Consider the following 11,576-nt stretch of genomic DNA (forward strand, 5'->3'; position numbering starts at 1 on the left):
CTTTTATTATATTGTACAAAAGATGCCTACTTAAGAAAGGAAGATGATGGGGAGCAGGGAGGTGGAAGAGGTTGGGATGCAGAGACAAAATGAAATCTGAGTTAGTGGAATTAAGCTTTCTAAGTGGAATTGCCCCAATTGATGCTGCAAGGTGAGGTTTTCGTTGCTGCTGCTGCTCTTGTTGGTGAGTTAGAATTCTAAAATCTTTCCTTTGCATCCTGTATAGCAGTAATGGCATATAGTACCGCAGTGAACCATGTGATACAGGTCTAATGCGCAGAAGTGGTTCATGCATCTTCATAAGCATCTGATTGATTGCCAGGAAACGGCTTGGATAGTGGGGGAAAATACACTTCAAGATCCAAAACTAAAGCACCATATAATAAGGTTCACCTATCAAGACTTCATTATTCTACTTTTTCCTGCATTTTATTTGTGAAAATATTGCTTTTAAGTTTTGGCTTTCTAATTATTCCTATGTGGATATACATTTGAAAAGCTGAGCAGTTCCTTGTCATGTTGCAGATATTATTAAACTTACTGTCATAATTTCCTTAATGGGAACCAGGGTTATTTGAATTGTGCTCCTGCAGTGGTTTCCCTTTGTGACAAATTTTATTTCCAAACTCCTTTGTATTAGTAATACAGTTAATAACTTCAGTCATTCCATGCCTATTATTCACAGGAATGGAATGTTGTCCTTTTGTCCTTTTTATTGCTTTATAAATTTTATTGCTTTATAAATACATAAATGGTGAGAACCTGTCCTAGAATTTGAGAGAGGACTAGGGGCTAATGACCCCCATGAACGCAGTCTGACATGTATCTGTAATGTCTGTAGTGCCGTCGTGGGGACTGCAGTGGGTTTTCAAAATAGGTTGGAGAGATTCCTCAGCTATGAGTTTCAGGTTAATAAATAATAGTGTCTTTAACAATGAAGATTGCATTGCTAGGGCATAAGACAGGATATCTGTTTGTAAGTGTAGTCCAATATGTTCAAAATGCATCTTTGGAGCAGATTTTACCAGACTTTAATGGAAACTGTTAAAGGAATACACTCCAGTCAGTATGATCACCTGAAACCGTAGGTGTAATTTCAGTGGTTTTCTGGAGTACCTTGTGGAATCAGGTGTTTTTTTCAACAGCCATGTGAAAAATATCCTACCCAGGCCATGAAACTGGGTTTGGCCGACTATAACTTAGCATTTTCTTCTTTTGATCTTTTACACAGTTTCTTCGTTTATAGCAGGCCATAAACTTTACAGAGTATTGCCTTTTATATTCCATACTGAGAGAAGTGCATTTTTTAAACTAGAGAAAAAATTCCTTTGAGGGAATTTTCATAACTCTAAAAACATAGATTTAAATTTATGTTCTGAATGTATTTGATATGAGGTGAATAGTCATCATCATCAGTTTGAACTTCGGTTTGATAGTGGTATTCATTTGGACTTTGTTTCCTACATGCACTATTGTTATACATTATTAAAATATAAATGACAACTAAAGTATCACTTCTATCTTTAGATGTAGTGAAAACTTATCATTAAGTCCAATAATATTTTTATATCCTCCTAAATGTAATTAATAAGTGCCATAAAATATCTTTACACTTGACAATGAATACTAAGCTTTATTAAAATCAGTGATTCTCAACCTGTTTCTTCCCCAGTACATCTGACAGATAGGATCTGCTTCTATTGCCCATTATCCTAATTGAGAAGTATAATCAACCTTTTATCACCCATTGTACACATTGAACAGGCCTGCCTGGTGATTCTGTATGCCCCTCCACACACACACCCTGTCCCTCTACCATCTCATATGTATACCTTTAGAATTACTGATTTAAATGCTGTCAAAATAGTCAAGGGAAGAGAGTGGGAACAGCGGAACTCATTTCAAGTAGAAATTTGATGCTCCTTTAACTCTGCTATGCTATGATGACACCAAGACTTGATTGATGGAAAATATAACAAACTGAATGCCTTAGACTCAGTGGCACAAAGATGATGAGCTTCACAACTGTTCCCTGCCAATGATGTTAGCTTAAATGAGCCAAGAGTCCATGATTTCAGGCCACTTCAGGCCAAGGAGATAGGTGATCTGTGGAATACCTTTTATAAATAGACTGTCACTAAATTTGAGGATGGGTCACCTACTTTCTGGCTTTACAAAACTACTTTGTTAAGAGATCAAGTCATATTTAATATTTTAAAGTTTTAAAAAACACCTAAAATTGATAGTAAAATTTAATGGAAAAAACATCTGCTAGAATATAATCTCTTCTTTTTTTTTACAGCTTTATTGAGGTATAATTTATATATCATAAAATTCATCCATTTTAAGGTTTTAAATGATTTAAATCACTTCAGTGATTTTTCAGCAGATTTATGGAGTTGTGCAACCATCACCACAATCTAGTTTTTGAATATTTCCATCACTCAGAAAATTCTCCCGTGCCTAATTCAGTTCTATGCAATTCCCATACCTGGCCCCAGGAAACCACTAATCTGCTTTCTGTCTCTACAGATTTGCCTATTCTGGGCATTTCAATAAATGGAATCATACAACATGCAGTCTTTCACATCTGTCTTCTTCCAGTTAGTGTGATGTTTTTGGCATTCCTTTATGTTGTAGCATGGATCAGTACTTTGTTCCCTTTCATTGCTGAATAGTGTTCCATTGTATGGATAGGCCACATTCTGTATATTCGTTTTATAGTGTAACCTTTTACAGTCCTCATGGCTTTCCTTCATCTACCTGCGTCCTAACCTCCTTGCCTGGTCTTCCCATGGAACCAGGGTCAGATTGGGCTGTCCTGGATTTGATCCTTGAGGCTGTAGACTGGGCAGTTTACACTCCGTCCCTCATCTCACCTCTGACTCCAAACTCCAGTCCCTGGGTTGGGGAGTGAACCTTCCTATAACATGAAGAATTGTGACCATTATATCCAGCTTATTGGGTTGAGGACTTTTATCTCAGGAACCATTGCAGATTTTGAAATGTCCTGTGAGGAACAGAAATGGGAGAGAGTTGAAGATTTCTGTGATAATTATGAGCTTGGCCAAGAGTTCTATGTCATAATTTGTAAACATCACATAAATAGAAACGTATCACAAGCTCATTGTAGAAAATACAGAAAGCATGTAGAAAAAGTAAGAAGTCACACATAATTCAATGTCTCAGAGTTAACCTCTGTCCAACAGGTTGATGTATCTCCTTTTAGACTTAATTTATATGCAAACATATACAGGTTTTTTTCTTTTTTTTAAGTTGGCTTTCTATGATAACCATTTCCCGATGTCATTACTTTTGAAAACATGAAGGAGAAAGGTGTGAGGAGAAACATGGTAGGGAGAGAGTTCAGAAAGACAGTTGATGTCACTTATGGCTTTGAAGGTCATTGTAAGGAATTAGGAATTTATTCCAAGTATAAGGCAAAGCATTAGACTCTTGAGCAGGGAAGTATTTGATACGCTTTACATTTGGAAACAACACTTTGGCCAATATGGAGAACATACTCAGGGATCAAGAGAGGGAAGAGGAAAATTGGTTAATAGGCTCTTGCAGTATTCTAAACTAGAGATGATGACAGCTTCGACTAGGGCAGTGATTCAAAATGGTAACAAGAGGCTAGATTTACAAAGTATTCTGAAAGAGAGGTGAGTGGAATTTGTTAATGGACTGGATGTGCTAGGAGAAGAAAAGGTGAGAATCAAGGGTGACTCCTAGGTTTTTTATCTTGAGTAACTAAGTGAATGAACAGTAAAGCCATTTCCCAAGATGGAGAAGCCCCTCAGAAAAGTGAGGTTGATGAAGGAAGATTTGGGAAATTAAGAGCTGGGTTTTACATATCAAATTTAAAATGTCTTAAATTAGGATGGTGCCAGAGGAAGCCATGGGATCTTGGGAGAGTTTTTCTTTTATTTTTAGGATGAGAGAAATTACACATCTGTGTGGTGACAGCTTTGCTCGCTTTAGAGAAGGGGAAAATGTCGCTATGAGAGAGGTGGGGGGATCATTGCAAAAGTAAAGTCCTTTTGTAGGAGAGTTGAAACAGGATCCAAAATAGAAGTGGAGGGGTTTGTTTTAGATAGGATCAGGTGCAGAAGGAAATATGGACAGATATGGGTGTTTTAGTAGGTTTGGGGCAAGAAGAGAAGTTCTCTCTTAGCTCTCAGTAAAGTTTTCTCAAATAAGCAAAGTCATCTCCTGAGAGGGACGGAAGGTGATAGAACTTTGAGGAGAAGAAAGGATATTAAATGGTTTGACTTGGAGACAGAAAAATAATTCACAAGTGTGCAGTAAGAATTGAGGCATTCATGAGAACCAAATCTCATCTGTGCCCATAAAATTAAAGTGAGCCTAGCCAGAACACTCATGAGTTTTTTGTGATGGTTCCTTTATCTTTAGTGTACGGTGCTTTCTGTTCCCTTCCCTGGTTCTGATTATTGATTCTAATGCCAGAATTACACTTATCTTTATGTTTTAATATCTCCTAGGGCTAGTTTTACTTCATTTTGGGAGAGACTCTTTGTTTCTTTAAATATTTTGGGATTTTGTCTTTTATCATTTAATTTTGTTTATATGTCTATGACTTTTATTTTAGGGGAGTCTGATTTCAGTCCAGGCTAAATCTGCCAGGGTATATAAAACAAAAGAAGAGTTTCTGATTTCTTTTAATTACAAATTACCATTTTTAATAATTTAACAAATATTGGAGGGCCCACAAGGCCTTGAATTGGACCTTAAAGATGAAATGGGGAGAGAAACAGGGACCACGGTCCCTGCCTCCAGGGACCTGACAGCCTAGGGCAGAGGTCAGCAATCTATGACCCTTTAGCACAAGCCAGCCCACCTCCTGTTTTTGTGTTGTCTGCAAGCTGCCAGTTGTTTTCAATTAAACATTTTATTTTGAGATAATTATGGGTCCACATGAGATTGTAAGAAATAATACAGAAATCCTGTACTCCCTTTACCCAGTTACCCCCAGGGGTAACTTCATGCAACAAAGCTATAGAACAACCAGGATATTGACGTTCATATTGTCAAGATACAGAACAGCTTCTATCAACACAGGATCCTTCGTGTTGCCCTTTTATTGGCAAAACCACTTCCTTCCTGCTTCCATTCCTCCTTAACCCCTGGCAACCATTAATATTTTTTTCATTTCTGTAGTTTTGTTATTTCATGAATGTTACATATGTGGAATTATACAGTATGTAACGTTATGGGATTAGCTTTCTTTGCTCAGCATAATTCTCCGGTGATTCATCCAGGTTGTTGTGTGTTTCAGTAGTTCATTCCTTCTTATTTCGGAGTAGTATTCTGTAGTACGGATGTACCACAGTTTGTTTAGTCATTCACCCATTGAAGAACATTGAGGTTATTTCCAGTTTCGGGCTATTATGAATTAAGCCTCTAAACATTCTTGTGAACATCAATTTTTATTTCTTTGGGATAAATGTCCAGAAGTACACTTGCTGGGTCATATAGTAGTTGCATGTTTAGTTTTATAAGAAACTACCAAACTGTTTTTTGACTGACTGGAGTAGAAATCCAGGTTCCCCATTCAGCCTCCATTGACGCCCAAAGGGGTTTCCTTGTTATTACAGGGCAGGGGAAGGAATTACAGTTCCCCACTGGGCCTCCCCTGATATTTCTGTGGCTAGGAAGGGCTGGAAGTCCTTATTGCTCCCCTACATGACCTCCACTAACATCACAGTGGGGAGGGGAATGGCCTTGTTAACTCTGGGCGGAGGTGAATGACTCTCCACTGGGCCTCGTCTGATACTACCCCAGTGAGGGGGGGCCCTCATTACTGCTGGACGGGGGTGCAAGTCGAGGCTTCTCACGTGGTCTCCACTGACACTGTCGGGCAGTGGGAATTGCTTGTCACTGCCAGGTTTGGGTGAAAGTACCAGCTTCCCTACTCAGTGTTCTCTCATGCCATGGGGGTTCAGGGTCAGGGATGGATGGGGGTTGGAGTACCTCATCAAAGCCTGGTGAGGGTGGAAGTGTAGGCTCCCCACTCGGCCTTTGCTGGAGCAGGTAGGAGCCGAACCACCCTTTTTTCTGTGGTTTCTGGCTGAAGTGGAACAGTTACTGTCTAAAAGTTTTCCATCTTTTGGGCCTGCCCCATTCCTTGTCTGTCCTTTGGCTAGAGTAGGCTTTTGTTATCATGTTGGGTTGTTTCGGAGGGGTTTGGGCTATGTCCATTGGCATTTCTGCTTTGTTCCAATTTGTTCCAGCAAAAAGAAAATCCAGGGAACTACCCACTGTGTCATTCCTTGGGTCCCAAGATCCTTAACCTGTGTGTATTCTATCCACTGTTCAGTCTTCTTATGTTTCTTTTATATACAACGCCCAGAGTTTTTGTTGTACTCGGTAGGAAGAATAGGGGAAAGTACACCTACTCCATCTCCTGGAAAAGGAAGTTTTTCTGATTTTTTTTTTTTAAAGCTTCTAGTTTTCTAACACCTCTGTGCTGTGATAAACTTGAATTGCCCCACTTTGGAAGATGTTTAAAGTAAGATCAGTCAACCAGCTACCAACTTAAGTGTGATAAAATTTCAGCACAACTCACATAATTTTAGTAACATAATCTTGTCTATTTTGGCATGAGTTGTTCAAGAGCATTCTGTTAAAATAAATATCTAGATAGTTTTATTCCCAGAAGGGCTTTGTAGAATGATAAAAATGTCTTATCATTGTTTTCATTTTTAAATAAATAATTATCAGTGATTTATTTCCTCTGTAGCTACTAAAGTTGGAAAGTAGCTTTGTAAAATCTACATAATTAAGTGGTAGATAAGAGCTATATCATATTCATTCAGGGTTAAAAAAATATATACAAACACACATACACACAAACACATACACACATAAATTTAAGTAGAAAAAAATTCCAGGTCCAATATTCTGTTACATTATTTTTACAGTGAAAATAAACAAACATTTCAAAAATCTTAACTTAATGTTAATATTTGGCTAGCAGTTAAAGATCTAATTTTATTGTTTTCTTTTTAGGTCAGGAGCCTACCCTAGCCCAGAAGCAGATTTCTAACATAACTAGTTCTCATTCTTATTTTTTAATTAGCCAACTCTTCTATATCAAATTTACTTTACAAGATGAACCAGTGAACCTAGAGAAAGATTCTAAATAGGAATCAGTGGCTTTCCAAAGGAAATCCTATCAAACCATAAAGCTTTACAACTGGAGGTTCTTACTTAAAAGCTTATAACAATACCAAAAATAAATAAATAAATAAAAGCTGCATAGAGTAGAGGCCCTTCTTTCCTGGCCTTGAGGGGCCTTGCCTATGGGGCAGTTACCTGACAGCACAGTGAAACTTTGCCTAGGTTGGCCTAGGGCCAGCAGTTTGACATTTTGGGGGGCTGCCCACCTACTGGACTGGAGCTATTGAGAAGGTGGGAGGGAGGCCTGCAGGCCGCTGTTCCCTTTCCCCTTAGTCTCAATGTGCCTCTCTGTGATCGGCCTGTTTCACATGCACCCAAAAGGTACCTTCCCAGATGCCCTAAGACAAGTTACCTGGGGTTGCCCTGGGGGCCATTCTTGGGAAGGGGCTTCTTTAACCCACACCAGGACTTCTATTTGCTAGGGGTAGAGGAGAGGAAAGGGGAGAAAATATGACCTCCCTTCATCAAGCCAGCTTGGTTACAGGCCTGCGGAACCTTCCCTTTACCTTTGTTGAAGGGTGTAAAATGTGTGAATCTATTATGAAGTTAGACAGTTAAACACAACTCTGATAGGCATTGTGAATAAATAACTTGCCAATCTGCACTGAAGCTTAGCTTGGGCAATACTGTACTAGTATCACTATAGGAAGCCTCTGCTTTGTTGCACATTTGTCAGATCTGTGTCCTAAATTTCTTTCCATATTTCCAAATTTATCATCAAGCCATGTACTACGTACTGTGTTTAAAAAGAAAAACTGAACATTTTATATTGCTGATAGATGGGAACTGGGACTGAGTAATTTTAAGCATGTTCTATCTTCTTCCAGAAGTCTTGGGGATAGTAGCTTTGACTCTGAGATTAATAGAGAGATGTGTCCCTTTTCTTTTGTTTAGATTCTTTGAGTAAAACTTTTGCTTCACTGAATTTGAGTTTGGGTAACATTTTTCTTTCTTTGTGGCTGGTACTTTTGTCAAAGTACTTCTAACTTATGTCAAAACATGGGATGGCATGGTCTAAAATATCAGAATACTTAACTTGGGGACATCATGGGGAGTCTGTGGATATTATTCAGAGTATATAAGAATTAGAGGGGGGAAACTCTCTTTATTTTTCTAAAAGCTAAATTTTAAAATTCAGTTTCTAATGGTGACAAAGATACAGGCACTACTAATATCAATCAGACATTTTCATATCATCATAGTTGTTGGAGCTAATCTCAAAATATTATGCTCATCACTACTTCTACAACAAATTTGTTCTTTTTAACATGTTGGTATCTATTTCAGAATCATTGGTATCCTTTGTAATTCTGTGTATTTTATATACACAGTTGACCCTTGAACAACATGGGTTTGAACTGCATGGATCCAGTTATATGTGGATTTTTTTCAATAGTAAATGCTGCAGTACTACAAGATCCGTGGTTGGTTGAATGCGAGGATGCCAAACCATAGATACTTAGGAACCTTGGATGCTGAGGGCCAACTATAAAGTTATAAGCTGATTTTCGACTGCTCAGAGGGTCGGCACCCCTAATCCCTGAGTTGTTCAAGGATCAACTGTACATTTAGAAACATTAGTTAGAGGAATCTTATGCTTTTCCTCTTATGTGTTCTCTCTGCCTGTAACATGTTTCTTTTTCTCCTTCTGTAGCATCAGCCACTACGTGATTGTCATGTCCATGACCATCTTTCTGGTGTTTCTCAATGGCCTGGCACAGATGCTCACAACAAAGAAACTCAAACTGTGTGGCAGACCCAAAAGCCACCTCATATGATATTGCCAAAGCCATCATTCAGCATCCAGATCCTGTTTCTCATTCTCCTTGTCAACTAAAACCTTATCAAGGATTCATAAAGGAGATGGATATTAATGTATAACATACTCTGCTCATCTAAAGGAAATTATATGTGGAATTCTGAATTTATGGGTTATCTGGAGTAAAGGAGCTTCCATTTTCTTTAGGTTTTGCATGAAGTCATGGTTACATCTGTGGAAAAGCAGAGTAAAGCATTCTGCATTTTCATTTTTTCCTTTAGTTGGCAACTCTTCTCACCGATGTTTCAGAGCACCTGTAACAGTCTCTGGTCCCCAGCTGTACAGCTTCCTGTATTATATGCAGAGGAGACTGTGCTCCTGAGGGGGCAGTACTGATCATATCCAAAATCAATGCACTGGCTGAACATGAAGTACATCACCAGGTGGCACCATAAATATTTATCAACTCTCAGCACTTGTTTTGCAAATAGTTCTAACTACTAAACAACATTAGAAAGACAATCAGGATGTGTAGAAAAATGTTTGCAGATGTTTTTCATTTTTCTTCTGTATTCAGCAATACTATTTTATGCTTTTTAGTGCTTTTTTAGTTTTCATAGTCAATCAGCTAGATGCAGGTTTTACCTTCACTTTTTTTTTTTTTTCCCCATTTCTGGATTCTCATGGAATTTCTGGAGATAGAAAAGCAGAAAAAGCTTGTTATTTGTGTCTTGTCCATGGGGGAAAAGATTTAAATGATTAGTTTTGGGGGGTTTTTAAAATTTTTATTTTATTTATTTATTTTTGGCTGCATTGGGTCTTCTTTGCTGTGTGCAGGCTTTCTCTTGTTGCAGAGCACGGGCTGTAGAGCGCAGGCTCAGTAGTTGTGGCACACAGGCTCAGTAGTTGTGGCTCACAGGTTCTAGAGTGCAGGCTGAGTAGTTGTGGTGCATGGGCTTAGTTGCTCCGCAGCATGTGGGATCTTCCCAGACCAGGGCTCGAACCCATGTCCTCTGCATTGGCAGGCAGATCCTTAACCACTGCACCACCAGGGAAGCCCCTAAATGATTAGTTTTTTTTTGGTTTTTTTTTTTTAAATTCTAAGTGTGTGCCCCAGACCCCCTCGGACCCCTTCCTTTTTTTTTTTTTTTTTTTTAATAATACACAATGTATTTATTTATTTATTTATGGCTGTGTTGGGTCTTCATTTCTGTGCATGGGCCTTCTCTAGTTGTGGCAAGTGGGGGTCACTCTTCATCGCGGTGCGCAGGCCTCTCACTATCGCGGCCTCTGTTGTTGCGGAGCACAGGCTCCAGACGCGCAGGCTCAGTAATTGTGGCTCACGGGCCCAGTTGCTCCATGGCATGTGGGATCTTCCCAGACCAGGGCTCGAACCTGTGTCGTCTGCATCGGCAGGCAGATTCTCAACCACTGCGCCACCAGGGAAGCCCACGATTAGTTTTTAATTGTAGATTCAATAACTGTTACTTCCAAAGCTTTTATCATGCATTATTCCAACAGAATTCTTTAAATCAATGGTTAAACTTTCTGAAAATATCATGTCAGTGTTAAAATTGCTTTTCTTTCTGGTTGTGAGATTCTAGCTCAAAGGCCCAAAGTCCTCTCGTTAAAGTTTAATTTCTATTCATAAACTAATTTTAATGGACAAAATTTTTTTTTTTTTTTTCTATTTGCGGTACGCGGGCCTCTCACTGCTGTGGCCTCTCCCGTTACGGAGCACAGGCTCCGGACGCGCAGGCCCAGCGGCCATGGCTCACGGGCCCAGCCGCTCCGCGGCATGTGGGATCCTCCCGGACCGGGGCACGAACCCGTGTCCCCTGCATCGGCAGGCGGACTCTCAACCACTGCGCCACCAGGGAAGCCCCAAAATATTTTGAGAGTAATTTTTATTTGGATTCTTCATAAAGTGACCTTTAGATGTCACTGTGGAGTTGGCCTTTTGCCCATGGTGTGCCAGGAGAGTTTGGCTGATGCTAAGCTTTCTTGGTCTGAGCCCCATTTTTAAAAAATAATTGATTTTGAATTAAGTTATAGCATTACTAATTCATTATTAATGATGAGGAAGCCCTCTACAAATTAGCAGATTTTTCAAATTGGCAGGTGAGTGAACAGATACAATTTAGGAGATTCAAAAATCAGTTTGGCAAAATGTACTTTCTTAATTCCTATTTATGATGAAGTATAGTTATAGTTGACTTGTGATAGTACTTCATGGTATGCCAGCGAGAGCATTATAGTACAAAAAACAAGAGACGCACTGATGTCAATGTAAGACCTCATGCAGTCTGTAATATGAAATCTAGGTAGACAGCTAAGAAGCTGCTGAAACGGTATTGGCAGGTGGGGAACCCATGAACTTCCACATTGCCTCAAAGGATTTTTGATTAGTCTTTTCACAAGTCAGAGAAAACTGACTTTATAAACACTTATTATTTTTCCTTTTATATCTAGTTTTGCCTTTCATCTTTTTCCAGATTTTCACACAGAGGAATTAATGAATATTTTATTACAACATGGTAAAAGGTGCTCTGTGCTTTATCTTTATTTTGCTTTTTGAAGCACATCTTTTTAATATTGTTACAAGTCAGTGTGA

General features: G+C 39.0%; 1 protein-coding gene across 1 annotated transcript in view; it reads left to right on the plus strand.

The window, feature by feature from the left end:
* The window catches only part of PIGN (phosphatidylinositol glycan anchor biosynthesis class N), a 102,874-nt gene extending 93,893 nt beyond the window's left edge, over nucleotides 1-8,981 (plus strand). The window contains exon 29 of the mRNA XM_007457530.1: nucleotides 8,858-8,981. Coding sequence (XP_007457592.1) covers nucleotides 8,858-8,981 — 124 coding nt within the window. The remainder of the gene's footprint in view (nucleotides 1-8,857) is intronic.
* The last annotated feature ends 2,595 nt before the right edge of the window (nucleotides 8,982-11,576 follow it).

This window comes from Lipotes vexillifer, unplaced genomic scaffold (genome assembly GCF_000442215.2).
Source record: "Lipotes vexillifer unplaced genomic scaffold, Lipotes_vexillifer_v1.1 scaffold125, whole genome shotgun sequence".
In the NCBI taxonomy this organism is placed as follows: Eukaryota; Metazoa; Chordata; class Mammalia; order Artiodactyla; family Lipotidae; genus Lipotes; species Lipotes vexillifer.